The 27,108-nt window shown below is 42.0% G+C and overlaps 1 protein-coding gene across 2 annotated transcripts; it reads left to right on the forward strand.

Moving 5' to 3' along the window:
* Window positions 1-25,311, forward strand: SLC18A2 (solute carrier family 18 member A2). Of its 2 annotated transcripts, none has more exons than XM_068688835.1 (15): window positions 1-268; window positions 1,952-2,303; window positions 8,463-8,521; window positions 9,605-9,688; window positions 12,232-12,324; window positions 12,794-12,883; window positions 12,991-13,034; window positions 13,114-13,174; window positions 16,650-16,745; window positions 19,374-19,452; window positions 19,698-19,749; window positions 20,194-20,257; window positions 20,691-20,810; window positions 21,412-21,545; window positions 23,692-25,311. In XM_068688835.1, the coding sequence occupies exons 1-15, from the start codon at window positions 148-150 to the stop codon at window positions 23,800-23,802; spliced, it is 1,560 nt and encodes a 519-aa protein (XP_068544936.1). In that variant the 5' UTR covers window positions 1-147; the 3' UTR covers window positions 23,803-25,311. The 2 variants fall into 2 exon arrangements, with proteins under 2 accessions (XP_068544936.1, XP_068544937.1); XM_068688836.1 differs by having other exon boundaries at window positions 137-268; window positions 1,980-2,303.
* Window positions 25,312-27,108: the final 1,797 nt, after the last annotated feature.

Genomic DNA, 27,108 nt, shown 5'->3' on the forward strand with positions numbered 1-27,108 from the left:
GGTCCTGCGAGCCGGGGCGGGCCGGGGCAGGGCGAGGAGGGGGCTCCGGCCTCAGCCCCTGGCCCGGGGCGGCCCCCGGGGGCCTCCGCGAGGCCGCGGCCAGCGGCAGAGGCAGCGGCGGCGGCGGCGGCGGCGGGGCCGGGCGGCATGGCCCGGGGCGAGGCCAGCATCATCCGCTGGCTGCGGGAGGGCCGGAGCTCCCGGAGGCTCATCCTCCTCATCGTCTTCATCGCCCTGCTCCTGGACAACATGCTGCTCACCGTGGTCGGTAGGCGACCGGGTCTGGCGGTGGTGGGGCTGCGCGCTTCGCCGTCGGTGGCTCGGGGGTGGCTCGGTTTTTGGTTCTTGTCAGTGTTTTTCGTTGGTTTCTCTCCCCCCGATTTATGCCAGCAGTAATCGCCGGTGACAGATGTGCTGCCTGGGTGCGCGAGTGATGCTCTCAAACCAAACCAAAGGTTTTCAAACACGTTGGGTGCCCCAGGTACTGCGGGCACCGGCACAAGCAGCAAAGTCTCACTTTGTTTCTCTGTCACTTGCAGGATAAGGAATTGCATAAAACCACCTTCATAATTTATTTATTTTCCCCACTGAAAGCCACTAAAACTCCTCAGAATGACAACATTGATATTTTTAGCTCATCATCTTTTTTCCTCCTGCGGTCATGCAACTGAAACACCAGGCTAGATAACGCTGGAGATGCCTGTTTCCTTGCGATAGTTCTCCTCTCCCCCACACTGCTCGTCAAATGGTAGATTAATAAGAAAACTATCTACATGGGTTTTAAGAAAAGTGCTTCTAGGAGCTGGTTTAATAAAATAATCAGAGTTTTGATCAAAGTTGAAGGTGTGACTTTTACTGGCTTGAAGTTACATGGTGTCGTGAGTTACGAATTAACTCAAATCAAGTCCTGGAACATTTTTTGCTGGTAGTTCTTTAAGTACCCATGTCAAAAGGCTCCTTTTCATATCTATTTTGTCCAAGGGCTCAGAGAAACTCCTGGCTTGTGCCCACACACTGCTCATGGAGCGTGGAGCCCACCCTGTGCAGTGCTGCCCTGCCAACCTCAGCTCCTGGGGGTGGTCAGCTTAAAGCTGATGCCTCTAACAAAAACTCCATGAATACTTTTACCAGTCAGTTTTAGATTTTTTACATGAACATCCTTTCTTATAAAGTTGTTAATGTTTCCTTATTTTTTCTATAAGATGTGTGCTAGAAGCTCTTAAAAGTATTTTGGTCTGCAGACTCACTGAAAGATGGGGCTGTGTCAGAAGGGAGGCCAGGCGGCTCTGCTGGTTCTGTCACTGATGCTTCCCAGTAGAATGAATCTTACATCTGTTGCAACCAATGTGGATGTGATAGTTTCTGAGATACACGTTAATACAGTTAAATTGCAGCTATGATCCTAAAACTTATAAAGTGTGTCCCTTCTGGGTGGTGTTTTCAATGCAAATTTTAAAGAAATAGTGAAATATATAAACAGCAATACATCAGTTCTGATTACTCTTTTTTTTTTTTTTTTTTTTTTTTTTTGTGGCTTGTTTTATTAACATGTTTTATTACTTTTTACTATTTTGGCTTAATGCTAGTTTCAGTGCTTTTTCTCATTATTCACATTTTCACAATCTAATAAAGGGATTTATGCAGTCATGTGCAACAGTCTGTTCAGACATGGGTTTTGATACTTCTCATATTTTTCTTTCTGAGTTATCTCTGTATAGAAAAAATATAATTACAAAAACTGTCAAAAAAAATAAAGACTAATGTAAAAGAACCATGTTTTAAATTGTACTATTTAAGTTCTGTGTTTCAGTCTTTTAAAATCCTTACTGATGTTATCAGTAGGAAAGCCTTGTACTTTCCAATCAATGACAAAGCAAACAAGAAAATTTGGTGATTCCATTTGTACGTAACCTTACGGTAAGATGCTAATATATTCTATTTGTTTTTCCAGTGCCAATAATTCCCAGTTACCTTTACAGCATCAAACATGAGAAAAATGCATCAGAAGTCCAGACTGCTAAGCCTAACGTAGTTTCAGCAACGATGGACAATTTTCAGAGTATCTTCTCCTACTATGACAACTTGACAATGGTTACTGGGAATGCGTCTGCTCAGCCAGGCCCCAGAGAGCTGCCCCACACCCCGACAGAACAAATGACGGTGAACGTGACTGCTCCTCCATCTGATTGCCCTAAGGAGGACAAGGACCTGCTGAATGAAAATGTTCAAGTTGGGCTGTTGTTTGCTTCAAAGGCAACCGTGCAGCTGATTACTAACCCCTTCATAGGGCCACTGACAAACAGGTATGTTACGCAGTTAGGATTTGTGTTCATGGTTTAGTCTGGGTGGGGATTTCAAAGTACTCCTAAATCTGTTGTGGCCCTGGCTTCCTGGTCTCCTTGCTTTATCTGGAGGAGTATCTTAGTGAAATACATTTGATGAACACGTCTTCTGAATGCCCGCATCCTTTCTGAAATAAATCAGTAAGCACATGAGCCACTTGACAGTGTTGTACACTTCTCTTTTTCTCCAGCTCCTGAGTCCTCAGGCTTTTATAGAAACTTTTACTGAAGCAGTGTTGAAATTTCTTCGATACAGTTACACAGGGCCAAAAGATGCCACAGCTCAGTAGTTACAAGGATCAAGCTCCGTGACTTGGTGACACATCTATTACACCTATATTAGGCAAAAATGATGTTAAAGGTGTAGGCAGTGCTCAGATCTCTCCCCAGCTCTTGCAGACCTGCAGCTCTTGGTGTGCTTTGGTGCACAGCAATTCTGAATGTCCCAAGGTAAGGCCAAGCGGGGGGTTCTCATGGGCTTCCACAGAAAGGGAGCAGGTCTGACAAACCCTCCTGGTGCCACGTTCATCTCTGAGTTCAACAGCTCAGACTTAAATCTGTGCATGATCTGCTCTGACCATCAAATTGTCCTCTCTGAGTCCTTGTGTACGTTTGATGTATTGAGCAGAATGTGTTCGGGTGGGACATTACACAAAATCCTCCTGAGCAGGAGAGGAGATGCATGCACCAAAATAAATCACTTACAACAACAGCAAACAAATAAACAAAAAAAAAAAAAACAAAACCAAATCCAAGCACTAATTATGTTTATGCAGAAATTAAAAAGTATTTATAATATCATTTAAATTTTTGGTGTTAATAATTAATTTGATTTTATTGCTAGTGTTCTGTGTAATTGTTCCCCACAGAACAAGCTGCAGCCCTTCTAAACGGAGTGTGAGATCGATCTCTGTAGGAAATAAGCTCCAAATTGTACTTAGGTCACCAACTTTCATATTTCTTATTAATCTATTTTTACAAAGAAAATATTTTCCTTTCAGAAAATTATAAGCAGAGGAAATTTTTCTGTTTCCCGTCCTGTAAAACACTCTGTTTAGGCAGTCAGTGCTTACCACAGGTGGCAATAACCAAACCAACTGATACCTTTAAGGCTGGATATTTCAGGTTTTGAACTAAAAGCACCTTTCTTGGATTTTACAGCTTATATGCACACTGCTTAATTTCAGTCTGACAGAGGAGTTTCTAGTGGAGGGATGAGCAGTGGTTGGACCCACAATGTTATGAATTCAAAACCTGTATTAAATCTGTGGAACTGATATAGACACAAAAGTTTTACATTAGATAGCTTCATTTCTGTTTTATTTCACCTTATCTCCTCCTGTGTATCACTGCTCTGAAAGTTTGCCCTTACAAAATCTCTTTTACACAAATATTGTTGCAATTTAAGGAGGAAAACAGATTTTTGTTACCCAGATTTCCTGTATTGCTTTGTTAGGTACATCCACAGGCAAAGCAGCATGAAGTCAAATCATATTTCCATAACAGTTCTTTAGCTATTCTAGGTTTTACCAATAATTGTCGGTATCATTGCCCTATCTCCTATCTTACTTTTCTCCTTATTCTGCTGTTCTTATCATCATTTCCACAAACTGCCAAACCAGGGAAAAATAAGTAAGGCACCACATGTTACCAGTGGTTTCCCAACAAGTGGGAAAAGGAGAATCAAGGAGAACACATGGCCCCGTGTGGCACACCGTCCTCCCATCCAGGCAGAAATGAGTGTCTTCATGGCCAAGTGGCCCTAAATTAGATTTAAGGGTTGCTGGTTTTTTTTTCATGCACTGTTTGTGTCTCGGAGCAGTGTCTGCCTTTCTTCTGAGAAATGTTTAGTGGGAAATATCAGTTCACATATTTATCAATTAACTGTAGAAGCCACTGGCAAAACAAAACAAAACAAAACAAAACAAAAAAAGAAAAAGCGCAACTAAAATTGATATTTCCTAAGAACAATGTATATGTGCAGTTAAAAGGAAGTGTGAAAACTGATTATTATAAATGAAACAGAAGATATTTGAGTCATCATTATAATGACTCTACCGCTGATAAGCTGTTTAATGATAATTATTATTGCTGTTACTACTTCTGCAAAATTTCAGCAAAGTATCACAGCTCAGAGTTTTAAACAAGCATGGAGTTACTTGTCTTAAAGATGCGCTGTCTTTGAATGCTTGAGTTTGTGCAGGATGTAACAGACTGTTCCACTCACATTGCCAATAAGTGGCAAGTCTGTGCCACAAGGCTGTGCCAATAATTACTGAGTTTAGGTCTTCTGAAAACCTTGTAGGCTTTTTTTTTCCCCACTTTTTTTTTATAACTTCTGGAGCTAAAGAATTTAAAAAAATAAATTTCAAAATTAGTTTAATTCAAGATGCAAACTATGCTAAAAGGTTTCTTATTTAAAGCCCATCTCTTTTCAAAGAACACCAAAGAAAACACAAACCCATCATGGTGAGCTGGCTGACAGCTGATGGAACACCACCATTTCTCTTTGTGCTAAGTTCTAGTGAAAATCCCAGCAAACAAACTGCCACCACTGCCCCTGAGCCTTCTTCTCTTCCTTCCTGCACATTCAGAGGTTCGCTGGGTCATGACCTGGAGGAAAATATTCCTCTTGTCATACATCTCCACTGGGGCTGAAGATGGCCAAAATGCCAGCCAGGGCAGGCTGAGCTCATGTTGGTATTGCTATAGCTGTACTGTAACAGGGTTAAAGTCAGTAGATTGCAATCCTGTAATGGATAGGCAATTAGGCTCTAATCATCCACAGCTGCTAACCTGGTCAGTGTAACCTTTATTTTACTGCTGCACAGGACCCATCAATTGGTTGTCTCATTGCAGTGTAACATTATTAGTGAGTGTAATCCACTTCCAAACAGTTCTGCAGTCTGGGGTCAGCATGACCCCAAAATGGGGTAATTCAGGCTTTCTCTGTCACTGACAGCCTTTCCTCTCCCTCCTTCAGCTGATGACTGGCTTTTTTTGAGAGTCGGAAACACTTGTAGGAAGCACTTTCAGCTATATGTAGCCTCCCTGAAACATGCTGGACCCTCTGGCTGCTTCTGCTTGTCTTGTAGTGTTTTGTGAGGAGTGCCCAAGAAAATGACTTCTTAAGGTGTGATAACAAGAAAAAGGAAGAGACAAGACAGGAAAAACATAGAGGTAACTGTGATGGAGCACATCATGTTGTGGCCAAAAATTAGAAACTGCATATGCACAGGTTTCACATGGCAAGAACAGGAACAGCCCAGGACTGGGGACAGAGTCTCTGAACAGCTGGCTGTTACAGGTAGTGCCTCCCCTTTTTGTGATCATTTGTTATATATTGTAGTTTTTCCGATCAGTAAAAACTCCCAGTCTGTGCTTTCTCATGTCTGTTGGACAGCCCAGAACTGCAGCTGCAGATTAGACATTTGTGGTGGCACAACTGCCAAGTAATTAGCACTGCTATTTTAGGAGGAGGCAGGGTTTGCTAAGATTGTGCAGGAAAAGACAATCTACACTTCTAGCTGTCAGCTGGATGTGGGTAAGAATGGCCCCAGAGCAAGAACAACCACAACATCCAAGGGCTCAGCAACCCTGTGCACGGTAGCACATCATCCCTAAACTGTGGGGGGAGTTCCAGGCAACTTTGACTGTTTCAGAGGACTATAAAGACTTACTTTGCTCAGCACAAATGCACATCCTCTCCTGACTCTACCTTCACATTGTTTTATATGGTGGACCATGAGCAATATAGATTTTGGGTGAAAGGACTAGCTCTGCCCACACAGAGCCTGGTTCGGAGACGATTCTCTGGGTGTGGAGGGAAAGGCATGTGTCAGACCTCAGCATGTGCAATAAGGCGTCATGGTCTGCTGCAGGGTGAGAGCAAGAATGAGTTCTGCTCCAGTTCTGCCTCCATGACTCTCTGCTATGTGGTGCTTCACACCTTGGTGTGACTCTGTTTGTCCAAGATAAAGGAGGAATAATGTGCATGACTGCAAAAGCTAAGACCAAAGCAAACTGAGTCTTAATGCAGTGTACTTGGAGCTGTGAATTGCTGTCTCATGGTCCCTGTGGCAAATCAAAGAATTACTTGATTTCTTTACTGCAATCAGACTTCTCCTCCCACCATGTCCATCCTAGACACCTCTGGGATGGCTTTCACAAACAAAACCCCTCATTCTAATGGGAGAAGGAATAGACACATTCAGCTTCTGCATTCACAGTACCACAGAGCCAGGTAATATCACTCACCAACAGTAGCCGTGCATGCAGGGGTTATTTATCTGTATTTATATCAAAGCAATTGTGATCAAACTCACTGTGGCCTTTTCTACACGAGCCCGCTGGGAAGAGCAGGCAAGGGGATGGCAATAGGAGATGATTCTTTTTTATGTCCTTGCATACGCAGAAACATCAGTGGAGATTAGTGTCCCTCTGTATAATGCTTACCATGTACATACAATGATAGAAGAGACAAGCCTATAAAAAACATCCTCTTTAAATTAAACAGACAAAAAAAAAAAGTATAGTAGTATTCTTTTAATGGTCAGGTATCAAGGTTTTGAGAGATTAAAGTGATTATCGTAAGCCCACAGAAGAAGAGGAATTGAGGTTGCTGTTTGCTGTTAACCAGTCCAGTTAAGTAACCACAAGAGTAACGTTTCCTCTGCTGCATTTTTTTAGCACCTACTTGCAGATTTCAAGTAGAAAACTCAGTGCACTATATTTTTGACATATTTTTAATGGCAAAATTCTTCCACGTGCTCTTCATTAGAAATTTCTAAGGCTTGTGAAAAAGTACATGCTAGGTTTCTTCCATTCTCAAAACTCCAACAAATGTTAGACACCAATAATGAACAGCCTTGTGCTTCAAAGACTTTACTATTATCTGTGGTCCTTACTTGTATAAAAATTACACTGACAAATAAACAAAGCTCAGAAAAATTATGTTGTTTTACCTGTCTTAAGACTACCATTATCAAAAATGAGAAGGGCCGTTGTAGACTCTTCCATTATTTGATTGACTTACTTAAACTAGTACCCCCAATATAAAAGCCCAGTACTGTCAAGTCACTGGGAATTAAAGTCAATTACTATTCCTTTGAATATCTTCACCGTTGAAGAATTTGACCATTAAAAAATGTCTTTGCAAATACATTTGAGATACAGAATTTTAGGGAAAAGGAAGCTATGAATAAAGTACAGTGACCACACAGACTGTCTGCAGAGCTACCTGGGTAGTACTTTTGATTCCAAGGCAGAGTTTTAATGACATGAAAAGTAGCATATTGTGAGGTCTTTGTTGAAATTTCAAATTTAGCTGCCTAAAAATGCATTTGCTTTCCAGACAGAAAATAATTTATTTCCTGGAAATTTGAAAATGCTCATAGCAGCCGGGCATATCTCCAGGCTATTTCTGATGTTTTTGTACGTTTGAGTTTTGATGAAGAAAGCTTTGATCAGCTCCATACTTAATCCTAACACTGTGGAAAAGCAAAAAATATTGCTCTCAGACACTTTGGGACACTTTCGGTACTTGTAGTTGAAGCAGAACTCCCAGTGAAGCTGATGACAAATTTTCCCAGAAAAAAATCCATTGGTTTGACCATGTCTCATTTCAGTCATTGTCTCATGAGGGTGGAAACAGATGATTCTTGAAACATTACTGGAATATTTCAAAGCTCAGCATGCTTAGATGAATCTTCCATTCTCATATTCTTGGCAACCCCATAGAGACCCAGAGGGGTTTTACTGAGAACAATTATGGTGGAACGAGAACAGGACAATCAAATTCTAATGAAGGAAGGACTTCTTCCAGGGATTTCAGATGAAAAGTGTGCTGCACCAAATGAGAAGGCATTCGTAACATGGAACAATTTGATCATGTTGTCCACTATAAATACTTCAAAACCTGCAAAGAAACCACAGGTTGGGTTTTTGCATCTTTTGTGCGTGTGCACAAAAAAACAACCAACCAACCAACCAACCAACCAACCAACCAAAAAAAAAAACAACAAACAAAAACACACACACACACAAAAAACACATGCAATTAAATGTAACTCAAATTATCAGTGAAACTATCCTGAAAATGTGGTATTTTTTTTCCTCCAGAATAGGCTACCAGATTCCATTGTTTGCTGGCTTCTGCATCATGTTTGTGTCAACGATCAGTAAGTGGCCACTTCTTACTTAGTATTGTTCAGATGCAACTTTTAAATAAATGATCTACAATAATGATCCTTAGGAATTCTTGTTGGTGTAGAGGAATTGATGTAGAGGATGTGCAAACAGAAGCATAGCCTGCAAGTCAGCTGAGATAATTTGCCCACCCTAAATGGTGTTAATAAGGTCTTAGTTTCTGGCCTATGTTCAGTTTTGCATGGCACATGTGGCCCAGATGGAAAGAGGACAAAGGAGAACATCAAACATTGTTAGAAGCCTGTGAGGAATGATTAAAAAAATGGGGTTGCTTCAGAAGGCAGGTGTAAGATGTATCAGAGTTTATGACAAAAAAAGGAAGGGAATTAAGAGTTTTCCATGTCCACTGCATGTAAGAAATGGAATAGCAACCTTAAGGAAGTATTAAAGAAAATTTAGATTAAATATTAGGAAAATATTTCTGACAGCAAGGGGACTGAAGTGATGGATAAGATTACGTGTTGGTAGAGTCTCTGACAACTCCAGATTTTTGGAACAAATGTTACTTAGTGTGGTTATAACAGTAGTAAGTCTAATTCATGGTCAGCTGTGCCGCACAGCATCCAGTGCAGAGCTGGGAACACCTCTGTAAAACCTCTCCACCCGTTCACTTACTGGAAGAAACGCTGGTGTGAGCCTGTGCATGTGTTAAATCCTCTCTTTGTGAATGCCTGGAGCTTCAGACTGGGCAGCCCAAAGTGCAGCCATGAGGGGAACAAGGCTGGAAAGGTCTTAATACGCCTCCGTGTGCAGCTGAATCAGAGCAAGATGTAATCAAATCCCAAGTAATTAGTTAAAACTGCTTGGGCGCTTGCATTCTGTGTTACCAGAAGGCTCAGACACCTAAGAACAATTCAACACTGACACATCCAAATGCAATAAGAGAGAATAATGCTGTTAGCATTGAAAGTGGCACAAGTCACTGTAAACACCTGACTGAATTGCAGAAAGGTGTTTTTTTTTTTTTTCTTTTTGTGATCATTTAAAGAAATCTAACTTTTTAACCTAGTTAGAGTTAACCTAATTTTAAAAATTTACCTCTGTCTTTTCCATAGTGTTTGCCTTCTCAGGAAGCTACACATTACTGTTTATTGCAAGGTCCCTCCAAGGAGTGGGCTCCTCTTGTTCTTCAGTGGCAGGTAAGAGAGCATATGATAGAGTAAAATACAGATCACCAATTCTGTCTTTTTCAGTAACAGTCATTTCTTAATTGTATTTTGTCTGTGGTTTCAATAATTAATACAAAATTATTCAATTAAATCCATTTCATTTTTTTTTCTGCCTCTTTCCTATGCAGTAGCTCACATGCAAGTATCTTTTCAGAATAACTTGGTATGTGGGCTGCAGGAAGGTAGAGCACTAGATGATGTGCTCTCTCCCTGGGGTTTCTGCATGTGTGCCTTCAACATTTTAAATTCATTTTTAGCCCTTTTAAAGGTCACCATGAACTTATGTTGGTACTTATTCTCATAGGGATAGTACCGCTGCCTGTTTCTGAAATTTGTTATAAAATGCTGTTTCCTGTGGCTTGTTATTCTGCCTGCCAGTTTGGACTCAGATTGCCTGTGCTAGATATCCAATATAAGATTTTTATTTTTGTTTTTAAATGAACAAGTGAAATGGAGTATGGATTTTCACTCCAAATTATTCAATGATCTCTGAGACTGAGTCTAGAGAAATTATATTTTGTTCATGATGGCAGCAGGAATATAAATTTGCCTTGAAAGGGGAGGTGAATAGAGCTTTGTGTCCAGAGCATGTCTCTTGGCTTCCTCAGGAAAAATCTCCCCTCCCAAATGGGACTGGTCAATAAACAGGGCTCACGTACTTCTCATAGGAACATAACAAACATTTGAGAGTTGGATTCCACCCAGATCCCCACTGCAGGGATTGTGCTGCAGCCTTGGGGCAGGTGGAGATATCCAATGGAGATCCTCAGCCCCCAAACTAATTAAGCTTACAAGTCAAGCTTTCCAAAGATAAGACATGCCAGGATCAAAATTTTTGTTCAGCTTTATCTCAGTCCCAGTTCAGGGGTGTACCTTGTGATAGGGTTCTTTGATGAGCACGTATTTTTCCCCAGACAGCCTACAAAACAGAGCAGAAAAGGCCAAGAGTCTCCCTTGTCCACCCCTTTCCTGAAGGCAGGATCTGTAATTCCTCATGCGTACTTGACAGATGTGCTCTCAAAAGCCTCCAGAAATGCCCTCAGCATTGAGCTTTGTGCTTAACTACATTTACTGTTAGGAAGTCCTTTTCTGATCTCTCATCTAAAGCCTCCTTCCTGTCATTCATATCCATTTCTGGTTCTCATAGTTGAGAGAACATGAAGAACAGTTTCTACAGTTTCTTTTCTTTATCTTTGTGGCTTTTTTTTTTTTTTTTTTTTTTTTTTTTTTTTTTAATATCCAGACCACATCACATCGCACGTCAGTTTCCCCTCTTTAGCTTTAAATCCAAAGACCTGCAGTTGTCCCTTGCTGACGGTCACTTGACCTTTGCTCATGCCCATTGCTCATTTTCGAGTAGTCTGGACTCCCCCAGCTCTTCTTGCGCTGCACCAAGGCCAGACCCAGCCCTCAGAAGAAGCTCAGACCCCAGACAAGTGCCAATGGGAGGGAAACAGTCACTTCATGAGTCCAACAGTCCACCTCACTTGCAATACCTGCATGCTCATGCTCAGCCATGACTTACCCTCAGAGCTGCAGTAGTGGGTGTAGTATCCCCCCTGTGTCTGTGCAAGTAATCTCTGTAAATTTGCTGTGAATTCTGATATTGTTCTCTAAGTTGCTTTTCAACCAGTTTGAAGTCTGCCACGACTTTCAGTAAGCGTGTTCATCCACACAGGACCTCTGTTATCTTAACTTTTGGTACACATGATGGTCCGTATTTACATAGTGATCAGTCATGCAGGGCTGTGTGTTCTCTTTCTGGCTCGCTGTCTAGCTGGGGACCTTATATACCGAGTCCTTGATTTGAAAACAGAATTAATAATTTCTATGAGGACTCTTCTGTAGCATTTACCACTACTGTGTCTGAGTGCTCCACAAAAGCAAATGAAAGAGGCTTCATGTTTCATTTTGTGAAATGATGGCTCATCATTGAATGCAGAAATGGGGAACATGAAGATAAAGGTCAAAAGCGTCCTTTAATTTTGGATGCTGAACTTGAAATACTCATTTTGAAAGCAATCAGCTGGGCATGATACTTTACGCTCAGAGCACAGCCTGCAGCGACCAGGGTTGTAGCTGTCGGCCATCACCAACCTCCGTGTCAAGCACCCAGAGCACAAATAGCAGATGGAGAATACTCATCGAGAGCTTTGTTTCAACTGGCTGAAAAGCAGCTTCTAAACACTGTGTGACAAAGGCAGGGACAGAGAATCCAGCAAATCAGGGCATCATTAAACTACCTGAGTAATAGGGTGTAATAGAACATGGCATTGAGACCATTTATGTGTGCCAAACTCCCTTCTGCTTCAGGGCAAATTGCACATGGAGGGGACTTAAAAACACACAGATATATATGTATGTGCACCTATATATGTGTATAAATATAGATATACATGTATATGTGTGTAGGTATATACTTATATACAGATACCTGCTGTCAACTCTATCTAATACATTGTGGGACACAGCTGCCTAATTTTATGCTTTGTTCTGGTCTGTTTGTATTTTAGGGATGGGTATGCTTGCCAGTGTGTACACAGACGATGAAGAGAGAGGCAATGCGATGGGGATCGCACTGGGAGGACTTGCTATGGGAGTATTAGGTCAGTGAGACTGGGGCTCTGCCACCATCAGAAACCACCCAAAGCACCTCCTTGTGGTCTGTGAAAACAGCAGCAGGATCTCCTTGGGTGCAATGTTACTGTGCCATCTCCAGATTAGATGCACAGTGCATGTTAAGAATCGTTTCTTACGCAGAAACATATTTCTTATGCAGATACACATCAGATGATAATCTCTGAGGTGCTTGGGTTTTGTTTAAATGGAAGAGTGTTTTGGGGTGTGAAGAATATGGTTTTCATAATCACAGAGATCAATGAGCTTTTCTGTTGGTTTTATTCATCTTTTTTTTTGCTGTTGTTCATTTTTTTTTGTTTGTTTTGTTTTGTTTTGTTTTGTTTTAAATTATGTGGTCCCTGCATGCCAATGCAGGGTGTCCAAATGCTTGCAGAGGACATTTGTTTGGGGTCAGAAATGAGATTTCACAGCTTTTCCTTCATTTCTCCCCCTCAGTGGGCCCACCTTTCGGGAGCGTCATGTACGAGTTTGTGGGGAAGAGCTCACCGTTCCTCGTGCTGGCAGCGCTGGCTTTGCTAGACGGAGGTCAGTGCACATGGAGAATCACTATTGCCATGTAGCACACCCCTTTCGTGTGCCTGCGTCCTGACCCCTTCTTGAGAAAACCTTACAGTATTGATTTCTTTCCACAGCTGTTCAATTATTTGTTCTGCAGCCGTCCAGAGCACAGGCAGAAGTGAGTATTGCAGTAAAGCACTCTAGGCAACACCTGATGCTTTGCCTTTCCTAATCCCAACTTTCCATTTGTTTCCTAGAGTCAGAAGGGGACACCATTACTGACACTTCTGAAGGACCCATATATCATCATTGCAGCAGGTACCAGATCCTTTTTTATTTTTTTATTTAAATCAACTCTTGGCATTATTCCTGGCATCCTGGAAAGCCTCGAGCTAGTCTGGCCTAGCAATAATGTCATTTGCTGTTTTCATTTACATGAAGCACAAAGAACAAAGTAATCCATCAGTAACTCTGGATGGAAGTACCAGTAGAAACAGTAGGCTGGAAGCTGGAAACGTAGGTGTCCGCCTAGCTGAGAGGGCACTAATGAGCTGCGGATCCTTGCTAAAACAAGGAATTGCACACTGTGCTGAGATGTGGCCATGAAAATGACCATGAGACAAGTGAATAGGGCAGAGATATGGAGGAAGGAACCACCAGCACATCCTGGGCAGACAGAAGAAATAACTCAGAAGTTTGCTTCCATCTGAGGAGGGAGTGAGGGTCTCTAGAGCATGGGTTGTGTTTCAGAAAAGGTCTGGGTCAGACGGTGAGTGGCGTTTGGTATTACATGGACTGTTTGTCTTGTGCCTTGAGGGAAGTTTGCCTTTTGCGTCATGTTTTGTTGGTTTGCTCTGAAGAGGGCTGTAATTAAGCCTGACCCTTTTAAATGTCTGTAAAATACCTGGAAGCAGATCATGATTTTTACTGCTTTGTCCCTTAATCCTAACCTGCTTGTCTGACAAAACAATGCTTACAGGCATTTTTGGGGTGCTCGGGTTTTGGTGATCTCAGGGCATTATCACTACCTTAGCTCTGTGACAAGACACTTGGTCAAGCTGTGACTGAAGTTATACAGAGACTTTTGCTTAAGAAATTCTTGGAGCACTTAAAGACCTTGCTATTGGACAAGAATATGTGAAGGAAATGAGCTGCACAGATGGGAACTGTCTTAAGAGCTCAAATCCACTTTTCATCTGATCCAGTACCTGGCCTCTTACAGTGGTTAAGAGCAGGTGCTGCAAGGTGAGGTTCATCTCTCCTACAAGTAGATGTCTTGGGAATAGTGCAATCCCTGTCAGGGTATAATCTGATAGAGCTTGTTTTAAACCACAAAATATGTCGGGGTGTTTATTTCAAGGGATACTTTGCTTGCCTGAGCTGCTCATGCCAGGCTTAGTCTTAACCATGTAAGAGAAAAGGTAGCAAGACCCATGGATCCCACCTTTTATCCCGGGAAGGAAGGCTGTATGGCTGTATGGAGGGACAGAAGCACAGAGACCCTCTCTGCTCCCTTCCCTCCTGCTCTCTCCAACTGCAGGTGGTGACTTTTCCACCTCCCACTAGGCATCGGTGTCCAGGAAAGATGAAAGTTCTTGCCGAGGGTCCCCCCTGTGGGTTACACATGAATTTGGTTCAGTATCCACTGTCCCTGCATCCCAGGACAGAGACTGCCCAGCGCTTGGCAGAATGGATGATGCCCATGTTCTCTAACCTCAGTCCCCTCAGCCTTAAATGTTCATTGCTTCAGTTCCGAAGCCGTTGCTTTATGCAGCAAAAAGGGTTTTGAAGGTGTCATTGGCTGTTCCTTACCCCAGTGAGGGCGGTGTTTTGTTCAGATACAGCGATTTGGGAAGGTTGAAAGTCTCATGGATTTGCACTGCTCAGGGAGGACAGAAGTTCTGAATGCCTTCTAAGCATTCATTTAAAAACTCTTTAAAATTAATTTTAATTTTAAAATTAAATTTTAAAAAATTGTTAAACAATGACAAAATTCAAGGCATGGGGTTAATTCTCTAGTGGGTTAATTGCTAACCACAAGTAAAAAACAGGGAAATTTAAGGGGTGCTGCAAATGGAGTACCAGTTTAAGTGCTTTTTGCACTCTCAATTTAGGTACACTAATTTTGTGGCATAAATTCAATCTCCTAAGTGTGCGTCATACCCTTGAGTCATAATTGTTTGCATTTCCAAAGCACAAGAGCTTCCTGACCGATTCCCCTACCTGTGGCACCACGTCACTCTTCAGCACCAGCTGTCCCGAAATGAAGCACACAGCCCCCTCCTCCTAGCCTGGTTCTTCCCTCGGCAGCCCCTGCTGCCCCTGGGCTGGTGACAGAGGGGACTTGGCTTCACTCAGTGCCACACTGATGTCCTGAGCCCTGCAGCAATGCTGCAGTGAGGTGCTGTGGTCACCCAGCTTGGGCTGAGAGATGGGCTAGTTTGAGTTACCAGACCCAAAAAGCAGATCTGAGAAGGTTATTGTCACTAGCACGTGGGCTCTTGAGAAAACTCATGGCAGCTTTTTGCTGGGTACTGGGTTTTTCACAGAGAAATACCGGTGATCTCCACGGTGCTCTGCCAGAAAGCTAGGGGGTTCCCTGCCCTGGAGGTGGGATCCAGCTGGAAGGCTGCAATTTCACATCTTCTGTCCAATGCAGGACATTTAATCTAATTTAAACAAGAAACAATGTAGGATTTCTGCTCCTGAGATACACACCTCTAAAGAGAGCTCAGCTCCAGATAAAGCAGAGGAAAAAAATTACCTTGTTTTGGGGAAGTTTTACTGAGGTAGCATGGTGTTTATTAAACTGTGCCCCGAGTTTGCAGAGTACCAGCTCAGGCTCTCACCTTTCCCTTGCAGTACATCCTAAAGGTCCAGGTACCTTTGTCACTTCTGTGAGGGGCTGGCAGCAGGGACGGGTTCTGTTACCCTGTGGCTGCTTCAGGCCCTTTGGATGAAGTGGAGAAGGCCTCCCAACTCAAAAAAAGCACTGTGGGGTCTAGCAATCCCCACACTAAGGCTGCAGCCCACTCCAGAGAGCGGGCAGAGGGCCTGGACCCCACCACCAGAGATCAATCTACTGGCAGTGGAGCAGGAAGCAAAACCCTACGCGGGCAGAGAGCAGCCGGCAGGCAGGATTGAGTCAGCACTTCTGTTCTTTGCGTGTGAATGACCAAAGGTCCAGAGATTCAGAAGAGATTTGGAAGCATTTGAAATTCATATGGGTGGGCAAGCTCAGCCAAGCTGATGCTTTGTGGCATGGCTTAGTGGCTGCCGACTCCCTCTTGCAGGGGGTAGGCATCCCTCTGGCTGTCGGGTGGTATTTTTAGGATCCCGACCTCCACGGCTCATCTTCCTCATTCACAACAACGGGTTGGAGCCATGCCTCTTACACAACAGGCTCAGGTTTTGCCCCAGGAGACTGGAGATAAAGACCAAAGGAGGGTGGATTTAGCTTGTCGTTTGTACACGGTCAGACATCACGAACTTTCTAAATGTCATCAGGCTCGCTGTAGACTTTGCTGCCCCCCTTCACATTATGAAAATAGCTTAACCTTTATTGCAGAATTTCTGGGAGAATTGAAACATACAGAAAGTTAGTCTTCAGTGACTTTACACTCTGTTCTATTTAACATAATCAGCATTTGATGCATGACAAATAGGTCTGTAAAAAGCACTTTTTTTTTTTTTTTTTTTTTTTTTAATAAAAGCATTGATTCTTTGCACAGGTTTTTGTTCACAGTCAAAATAAATAATTTTTTTTTTTTTTCCTCCCCCTTCTTTCTCCAAGGCTCGATCTGCTTTGCAAACATGGCTATCGCTATGCTTGAACCAGCTTTACCCATCTGGATGATGGAGACCATGTGTTCCAAAAAATGGCAACTTGGTAAAGTACAGAACATTACCTGGGTCTGCTATATTTTGTTTGAGGGATGTCTCTGTTCTGGTCCTGTTAATAATGCTCTCCTTAGACACTTTAAAGGTAGTCTTTTTTTTTTTTTTTTTTTTTTTGCATCCCTTGCAGCAATGCTGCTGCGTTGGAGACTTATCACTGAACAGGGCACAACGCGACTCATTTCCTGGCCCAGCACTCTAGACATGAGCACATTTCAGGTTCTGCTTGTAAATATATGTTGTAAAGCCCCTTTGTGGCACTCTCGAAAAGCACAAAGATTTGACTCTCAAAGAATCAATTGACAAAAATTTTCAAAAATCATTTGGTTTAGGGTTTTTCCCAGAGGGAATCCCTCCTCAGTGCCTAGTGTGAACTGCTGGGAACAAGAAATCTGCGTTGGATGCAGTGTGTGCTGCATCCAGCATGCACACATTAGCATGGACTGCTTCCAGGGCTGCAGATGGCAATGGTAGGAAAAGCATGGACTTTTCTTAGAACGTAGCCACCAGAGAGAAACAGGACACGAGGAACATTTTCTAGTATCAATGTATAGCATTTGAAAACAAAAGAAAAATCCGTGTTGAAAATAATGTTCATCAGACTAATATCCCTAGAGAATACTAATATAGGTGTCCCTACACCTCAGAGAAAATGCAAACCCTGCTTCTAATGAATGCAAACTCAAATCTTGGGTGGCCATAGGTGGCAGTCCTTAATGTATTACTGTACTGTTGAAGGTGGTAATGACTGCTAGCCCATTACATAGCAAAATTAACACACAGACCTAGATATTTTAAGCCTCACAAAGAAAAACAAAGATGGCTTATCTACCTCTCCCAACAGAGTATACTGGTGTAACAGAAATGAGATTTACAAATCTCCTATTTGAACAGAGGTTCCTAGAAGGAAAATATCCATTTTAAATTAAGACTAATTTTACCCCTTAATGATATAAGTAATTGAGTCCATTACACTTTGTCTGATTTGACAGCATTAATTAAAGTTTTTAAGCCTCTTAAATTATATCTGAACTGCAGGGTTTTAAGCAAATGATTATCTTATGCAGTTTTGAGATCCAGTTGTTTGAAGAGTGATCAGAAGAAGGTACAAAGGGCTCTGACTTTGATCAATTAATGTTACTTTGCATAAAGCTTATTTAGAAAATCACAGTTCTGCTTCAGGAGACTCACAGCTTACCACTGCGACTATACCACACCAACATGCAAGCCTTATTGACCAAGCTTTTGCAGTATTTTTCTTAGTTTTCGAGCTCTGCTGTAAATGGCCATTTCATAAAAAAGTCTGCTCCAAGCCATGCTGAAGTAGCTGCGGTTGCACAGGTGAAAAGGTTTTGGCAGCATTGCCATTGTGACCCACAAGGATTTTAATCACAGGATATTGCTGTGCTAAAAATTACCTCTCTATTTTTCTTATGAATATCAGAGAGATATAGGAAGGAGGATGGACAAGCAGGAAATGAGAAAATCTGTGTTGCCTTGGTGAGAGATGAGGAGCACATACACTTAGAGGAAATTGTTTGATTGTGTACCATAATGTCATGGCCGCTCTCTAAATCTGAAATATCTGATTTAAAAATGACCAAATGGAAGGCTTGCTGTGGCATGCATTAAGTTGCCAGACTTTCCCACTTTTGTCAGGTTTCCCAGATTTACTTGGGGAGATGCAAAATTGAACAGGAACACCAGAAAGATGCAGTGCCTTACTTAGTTCCAAGAGACATCAACCCTACAACACTGAGCCACCACCTGTGCCCCTGTCTCCCAGAAATGCTTTGTACAAGGCCACCTCCTGGCTGGCAGTGGTGATCCCTGCTGCTGTGTGGGAAGCACCAGAGGCATCCACAGCCCGTGCTGCCACTGGCATTGCTGCATAGCTTCCCCAGCCATTTCCCCTCCAGCTGGGTTCTGCCCTGCAGCCCCGGTGCAGGGCGAGGGATTCGCCAGTGCAAGGAGGGATCCGCCAGTGCAGGCCAGAGCTGGCTTTCCAATGCTTCATCCTTTGGGAGTAGATGAGGAGGCTCTGCACCTCAGGATTGGGATTTTCCTTGGGTGCCATCATTTGCTGGGCACTACAGCCAAGTGTTTTTTAAGCTGTTAAGGTTTCTTCATCTTTATGTTATTGATTGATGCTTGGTTCAGCTGCTGCTTGACTGAGGGCTGCATCGTGGCATTACAAGCCCACCTGTAGTACAGGGGCTCCTGGCCACGGGGTACCCAACACACGCTCCATATGCCAGCCATGCAACCCAGAAATAAGCGTGAAGGGGAAAAATGATCTTTCTTGAACTACCCCAAAGTTTACTGCAGTTTGAATTTTTTTTTATTTTTTTCCTCTTTGCATCTCCTCTCCCATGCCAGGCCTTGCAGCTGATGCTGGAAAGCTCTGTTCAAAGGTGTCATATTGCTCCTGCTTTTCATAGATGATGTCCTGAGATTTCAGGAAAAGGATGTAAGAAACCGGATATTTGATTCTCTGGGCTATGCACAAAGACTCCATTAGATGTGTTCAGACCAAAATTGCATCGTCTGGAATTTATTAGTTTCTTCTAACACCTCGCTGAAGTCATTGCTGATAAATCATCTCATTCATATTTTTCAGGCGTTGCTTTTCTTCCGGCTAGTATCTCTTATCTTATCGGGACTAATCTTTTTGGGATACTTGCGCACAAAATGGGAAGGTATGCTTAATTTAAAAATATTAATAATCTTCCAGTGTGTTCTTGTACCATTTGCAGTGTTTCTCGGGGCAGTTTGTTGATGGTGGAAGTTATTAAAATTTTCTTTGTAGTAGAAAAATCATTTTTGGAACACATTGCTCCTTTGGTTGTGCTCCTCTACACTTCAGACATGGCTTTGAACCATCCCAAATCACCTTGAATACCTTGCAGGCACTGAAGTCTGACTGATGTTTCTTTTTTGGTAGGTGGCTCTGCGCTTTACTCGGGATGCTAATCGTGGGAGTAAGCATTTTATGCGTAAGTAGAAGATGTATCTGTCACACCACCTAAGCATTCCCGTGTTCATCTTTGAACATGTGCTTTATCATGAGATTTCACTGGAGCTTCTGCCTTACAGATATGTTATTAAACAATGTGTAGCTAATGGGTTCCAGATCCCCTATCTGAGCGCTTCAAAATCTCAGTGGTTCAATTATTTTGAAGGAAGTGTGGCTCCCAAAGAGGGGGGGGGGGAATCATTCTGTAAGCTGCTGTCACTCAGCAGCTTACTCTTGCTTGTGATAGCGAGGGTGTCAGTGGTGCAGTGGCACAGCCGCCTGCTGCAGTAGGCCAGAAGATGTGTCAAACGCCAGCTGCACGGCTGTAGAAAGCATGCTCTAACTACTCCGGGAATTTCTCTTAGAAAAAGAAAACTAACCTCGTTAGTGCGACCTAATTAACTGCCTGAAATTTCGTTCATAGGTACCATTTGCTAAGAACATTTATGGGCTCATAGCACCCAATTTTGGAGTTGGATTTGCCATTGGTGAGAAAAATTACAATGACTTTGCAATTTTTTGTAATATTAAATCAGTCTGTTCTTTATGTAAAAATGGGTTTGTGTGAAGCTACACAGCAAACAAGCTTTGTTGCTATCCTGGCTTGACAGTAGTGAGGTCTGAGCTGTGGCCTGGACTGGCAGGTGGAGCCAGGAGGACCATGGGACAGTGCTGGAGCTGATGTGCTCTAAGCTCGTGTCTCTCATGTCCGTCAGCAAGTGTCATGTGCACATGCCTATATTCATCCATATGTGACCTCAAACACAATACAGGCTGTTTTAACACAAACTTTTTTGCATATTTAAGAATAATCACCCTTTTAGTTGCTGTTGCATACCATTTTAGCACATAGTTGGATGTTAAATAAAATTTTAAAAAAGGACATTTTTTCTGAACTCTGTTCCCCTCCCTCACAACCAGGAATGGTGGACTCCTCCATGATGCCCATCATGGGCTACCTTGTGGATCTGCGCCACGTGTCAGTGTATGGCAGCGTGTATGCCATAGCTGATGTTGCCTTTTGCATGGGCTTTGCGATAGGTAAGTCTTCGATCTTCCTGTCTAAAATGCACTTGCCAGTAAAGAGAAATGTGTTGTGCTGCTAGGCGTGAATCCCCGTGGCATTTGTAGGCTTTTTGAGCTGGGGTTGCTTTTTTTTTTTTTTTTTTTTTTTTCTTCGAGAAGCCAGAAGCAGAGGGAAAGGATGCAGGGAGCTGTTTGGCATCAGTTCCCCTCCTCTGCCATGGTGCTATGCATGTCTGAATAGCTGTTAGAAGCTTGAGGCAGGCAAGCACTGATCAGAGATAGGATATCCCTAGGAAAAAGACCTTGCAACACCTGGGACTGCCACCGTGGCTGTGCTCCTATGTGTCTGGGAGGGAAATAACTCCCCCACTAACTCCCCCATTGCCCCCTTTCCCTTGAGTACCTGGTACAGACACACCACAGACCCCCAGCACATCTCTGATTCCTGCAGTGAATGCAGGGTCTGGAGCCAGAGAAGGTTTCTGTTTTAATTACCTATGTATGCTTGTATTCCCTAAATCTGTTTGTAAAGTGGGAGTTTTGCATGTAAAATTACTGTTCAAAGTGAATGCTGCAAATTTTATGGTATTCAGGAAAAGGATTTTATTTATAAAAGGTCCCTCTGCTGGTGGTGCCATTGCAAAGGCAATTGGATTTCCATGGCTCATGACAATTATAGGGATCGTGGATATCCTCTTTGCTCCTCTGTGCTTTTTCCTTCGAAGTCCACCTGCCAAAGAAGAGAAAATGGTAAGCCTGACACCTTCTTTGCTTTTTTTCTTTCAGTGAAATGAATGATAACTTATTTCTACATCTTTGCCTCTAACTTTCCAAAAACGGGACCAGTACAGTTTATTTCACTGTCTTGCATCACCTTTGTTATAACCCCCTCCTCATTTTCTGCCCAAGATGTATAAAGGAAATTTTTTAATTACATGTCCCCCATGCTGCTGTTCCAGGGTTTGCTGTCCCTGTTATAATGATCTGGTTCTGAAGTCCTGTTACTCCTGGAGGACACCTTGTGCTGTGTTGACAGGGTTTCCTCTGCCTGGCAGCATGCTCCAGAAGGAGTTACATGGCAGTGCATTTAGTAGGAAGATTTTCCCTGGGCTGGGAAAATCCCGAGTACAAGCACAATGCTTTGCTGCAGCACCACTCACCATGTGTAAGTCCAAGCCCCAGCACTCTGTCCCTGCTCATGCTGAACAAGGTTGGCTTGCACCCAAAATACAGTGGCAAGTGTTTAAGGAGAGAAAATGTAATTTTGCATGGCCATTTTCTTACTATGCAGTAACAAAGCTCTGAAAGGCAACGACAGAACCTAGTGCATGAGCTGTGCATGGTTTGTACTGGTATTCATAAAAGAGAAGCTGGAAAAATGGATCTTGCTGAAATGTGATGTATATGGGGACAGAGACCTTCAGTGTCACCCGTATTTGTACTGCAGAATCCCAGAGATTCCAGCTAATCCCTAGTATGACCTTTGCACACTGCAATGACTTTTTATTTATTTTTTTTAAACACTAAGGTTATGGAACAGAAAGAACAGAAACCAAAAGAGCTACTGTTGTTTGCACAGAGATGAAGTTTATTGTCAGCTTCCCACAGCTGAGCAGGAGGCACTGCCATGTGCAGGTGCTTGGTGGAAAGTCCTTTGGAAAGGCAGGGGTAGGCTTGCGGGTGAAGCAATGTAAGAGCATGTGGTGGTTGTCTGCACAGCCATGAGAAAAGATGATTCACAGGGATAAGGTTTTGGTACTATTGCTTGAAATTTGGAAATGTAATGGTTATTGCCATCAAGGATCAAGGACAGCCACAGATACCAGTTCAACTGTTTTGCAGAGAGGAGGCAGAGGTCATGAATTCAATGAACCGTGCTGGACCTAAAGATTTTTAAATTACTGCATTTGTTACCGGGTATTTCCACCTGATAAAACAGCATTCTTGGTACAAATCGGGACAGAAAGTTTACTTTTCAGTTGGTTTGTGCCTTCAGCTCATTTGAGCCACCTCCAAGGCTGAAATCTGAAATCTGTACTGAAGCGTTCATGCACAAACAGAGCCTTCTGTCCCTCTCTGAGCTCCCCTCATCCCCCCGCATGAGCTGCTTGCTAAAGCACCGCACTCAGCTGCTGCTTGTGCTCGGCAGTCCAGAGGGCTTTGTAAAATGAGAGCGTGGGATAGGAAAGATTAAAGAGCAGAGGGAGTCCCAGGATGAGGCAAAGCACACTGCGGCTCCAGGAGTGCTTGGGGCTGGCTTTAATCTCACGTGGTGCCATCCAGCCGAGCTGCACGCAACCTGAAGTGAGAAAAACAAGCTCAATTTGCTGCCTTTTATAGGCTAAGGGCCTGTATGAGACTGTCAGCCTGCACTCCTGCACGTTGATCATTGCTACAGCCTTAAATTGTGTGTTTACAGCTACATGAGGTGCAGTGCTGACTGCCATGATAGCAGCAGGGAGCCTGTCATGGACAGGGTTTCCTATGTTGTACTCTTTGGGTAATGAATTAACAGCTAAACTAAATCCCCACAACATGAAACGCTACACAACTGCTCTGAGTATAGAGCTGGGTTGTCCTAGGAAAAATTGATCCAGAAGGGTGAAACGGTGGGGAAATGTGGTGGCTGCCCCCGGCCTCGGCAGCTGAGGCAGCAGGCCTCTGGCCCCGCCCCTCCCGCTTCTAATGATGGTGACCCCATTTACCAGTGGTGATATCTTGAGGAGTATGAGGTGGGGTATTGACCTACAAACACTCTGATAGAAATCAGATTGGTTCTGCTTTCACAGAAATCCAGTGAATCCTGAAATCTGTGGATGGCTGCGGTCGAGCTGTGTGCAGGCCGCAGCTGTGCATGAGTTGGATGTGGTAACGTTCACGCTCTCTTCTCTTGTAGGCAATACTCATGGATCACAACTGCCCCGTTAAAACAAAAATGTACACCCAGAACAACATCCAGGCCTACCCGATAGGTGACGAAGAAGAGGAGTATGAAAGCGATGAGTAACAGTAAAAGCCATATATTATATTTTGGTGTACACAATGCAGTGTTTCATGTGAAACATCTCATCCAGAAATGTTTTAGATGTACTGTAGATTTAATAGTGAAATGGTCAAAAAACCAAAGGTATATTATTCATCTCCCATGGTTATAAAGCAGACTGCTAACTGCCTTATAAGGAGGGAAAAAAGCTTTTATAGAGGATTTGTATAGTGTCTACCTTTATTTTGTGTATTTAATTTCCTTGAATATTACACAGTATATTTTTGATTAAATGTGTAGTGTAAATCTGTATAAACGTGAATTTAAATGATTTGATTTTTAAAGTCAACTCTCTGACCTACAATGCTAAACATTCTGTTTGGAGTCATAAGAACGAACCAATCTCTTGAATATAACTTCTCTGATTTATTCTATTGATTAAAACCAACCAAACACAAAACCCTTGCAAAGCTCAAAGAAAACCTATCCAATTTCCCGTCTTTTAAATTGTACCCTTGTAAGTACATCCACATACAGGTGCTGAAGGGTGGAATTAAGAGTGTAGACATCGCTGTGAGTTTTTTGATCAATTTTGAATCACATATTATTAAAATAAAAGGCACAACTACTTTGCGATTTGAAAAATGAGCTGTACCTGACCACTCATGGAATGCTTTGAAAAAAAAATATATATATTTTGAACAGATGAGTATATTGCTATTAGTACAATGTAATGAAGTTTTAATCAGCTAAGGAGTTGTGCAAGATAAGTACCCAAAGAAACAAAGAGTACTTGGTAAACAAGTATGTTTGAATGTATGTAGTTCCTTTCCCTGAAAGGGAATAAGAACCACATCAAGATACTTGTTTATATTTCTATCTTTTGGATCTTATTTTTAATATCTCAATTTTATTTTAGATGAATCCTAAGTGACTGGCTAGAAAAAACTGCAGTATCAAAGTATTTAGATTCAGCAGGTACTGGAAGTAAGCTAGTAACTTAAGCAGTTCACAAAAATACTTTACGTGCATTTGCATACACATTTAGAAATTCAGCACATTTTTTTTCCAAAAAAATGAAATAAAAATATCAACTTTCCCAAAGATAATGAAAAATGTCCTGTTTGTCACCTATTTCTCTTAACATCTGGGGAGATGGTCTAACAGAGGAACACAGCACTGGATTACATGGTCTCTGTATGCAATGAGAAAAATACGACTTTGAAAGAAAGCATTTAAAACAATTCACAATGTTCTTATCAACTGTGGTGTATCTTTTTATTTGTAAAATTAAAATCTTTATGTGCCTTCTTTCATGTAATTGCAGATGTTTTATGTACTGCAGCTATAGATACTATGTTTACATATAGTTTTGTAAAGTGTATATACTATGGTCAGAAAATATGAAAAAATAGTGGATCAAACTTCAAATAATGCTTTGTCAAAAATTATGCATTCAGACCACATTAAAATAAAGGTATCTAAAATAATTTCATGATCTGTTGTAATAAAAGAAAAAAAAAATTAATCTCTTCCCCCTCATAATTTGCTATATACATTGTGATCTGTATACTATAAAAAAAAAATCCAGCTCCTTGTTTCTAGTCCCTTTGTTGTGTTAGAGGACAAACATTTTCACTCTAGGTCACAAATACGTGCAACTTCTTTACACAACCACAATAGCTTCCAAATGCTGCCTATCGCGTGACGGCTGATCTGAGCTGTAACTTCTGTGAAATAGGTAAGGACAAACTGTGCATTACCAGGATACGCACACTTGGAGAGCCCGCCAGAAGAGTGTTCAAGAGGGAATATTCTGAGAAAACATCCAAAGACGCTTGAATGATGTGAAAGGCCAAGCAATACGGTCCGTGGCTGAGTTGAAAATCCACTTAGAGGTTTTATACCAGTGTATTTCCTACTGCGTTCTTGTGAACGTGTAACAGAGGGAGAACCTTTCTTCAAAGCTGAGAAGTGGTTGAAGAGAGGCATTAACAGAGCATAAACCAAGAGTCTGCAGCTTGCCAAGTATTTCACTGCCACTAAGTAACACTTGTGCATGTCAATGAATATTTACATTAGGCTCTCATTTTGCTGTCATAGAGCATTTGGATACCCAAAATTTTGCCCTAAGAAATGGTATTTTAGTTCACAGAACATCAAATTGTTAACCCAATTAAAGATGTTGGAATTCAGAGTAAGCACAGGGCAAGGTCAGTTATTCTCCAGCTGGTTATCTAATGGATCACTTAAATTCACAAACATTGAAACTTAATGAAAAACATAGCAGTTACATACCAAAAAGAGCACAGACTGGCTTACTTCATGTATTGGATTGGTACTTCTGACCAAATCAAAGCTAAGAACAGCTCACATTTATCTGCGGCAGCAGGTGAGGATGAGGAGCCCCAGGGATGGATGAACTGATTGAATTCCTGTGCTGCAAACGGGGCTGGGGCAGTGCTTTGCAATGCTTTGCTCTGTATCTGTCCCTGCACATGAAGACAAAACGTCAGGGCCATGTGTGGGGCTGTCTGTGCTCTACTTTTTACCCCACACAGACATCGAACAGTCATTCTACCTTTTGGATTTTCTGCAGCATGGAGAAATAAGTGGATTTTATCAGATAGTAATGGAGTAGTAACCCTAAGCAGCACAGAAAACTTTCTGTCCTGGAATAATTTGGGTTCTCCCATGTTTTCTCCCATGTTTTGTGCATTTTTTTTCCCACTACTCAGTCCTCAGTCCTACCTTGAAGGTGTAAACTTCCACGTGTGACTTATTTCAAATTTCAGGAAAAAGAAATAAAGGATTGGGAATTAGAATGAAAAAGTGATTAAACAAAAAATGAGCAAGTGAACAGCAGAGACCTCTTTAGTTATCCATTAGCATTTTCTGAGAGAAGGAATTTCTTCTTCCTTGCAGAAAAAATTCTGCAAGCCATAATTTTTTGGATAACCTCCTCATCTCATCTCCACACACACAGCAACTCCACTGATAGTTCATAGTGCTGATAACTGAGTATTATTTGTGTAGAGGTTAGAGGTCTCAAAAATATATGTATTTGGCATTTTTTAATGCTATCTAACTACACAATGAATCAACTGCAATCACCATTTTAAATTTATGATTATTATTAAATTGTGTAGAACAAAAACAAACATATTCAAATACAAAGAATGCATGAAAGCTCAATTAATCTGGCACTCAGTAATTTTATTTAATGCAAAATGTGTCTTCTTCTCCCAAAGATATTTTCAAGTAGTGGCTTTAGATGACACACTGGTGCGATACAAATGGTTAAAAAATACTGAGACAATGCAAAGAAGA

This window comes from Anas acuta, chromosome 7, assembly GCF_963932015.1.
Source record: "Anas acuta chromosome 7, bAnaAcu1.1, whole genome shotgun sequence".
Classification (NCBI taxonomy): domain Eukaryota; kingdom Metazoa; phylum Chordata; class Aves; order Anseriformes; family Anatidae; genus Anas; species Anas acuta.

Bases quoted from the DNA above. Each gene is read 5' to 3' on its own strand.
- SLC18A2 (XM_068688835.1), top strand. From the start codon at position 148: ATGGCCCGGGGCGAGGCCAGCATCATCCGCTGGCTGCGGGAGGGCCGG. The intron at 9,689-12,231 runs GTAAGAGAGCAT...TTTGTATTTTAG, and splicing joins CTCTTGTTCTTCAGTGGCAG to GGATGGGTATGCTTGCCAGT. The intron at 13,175-16,649 runs GTACCAGATCCT...TCTTTCTCCAAG, and splicing joins ATATATCATCATTGCAGCAG to GCTCGATCTGCTTTGCAAAC.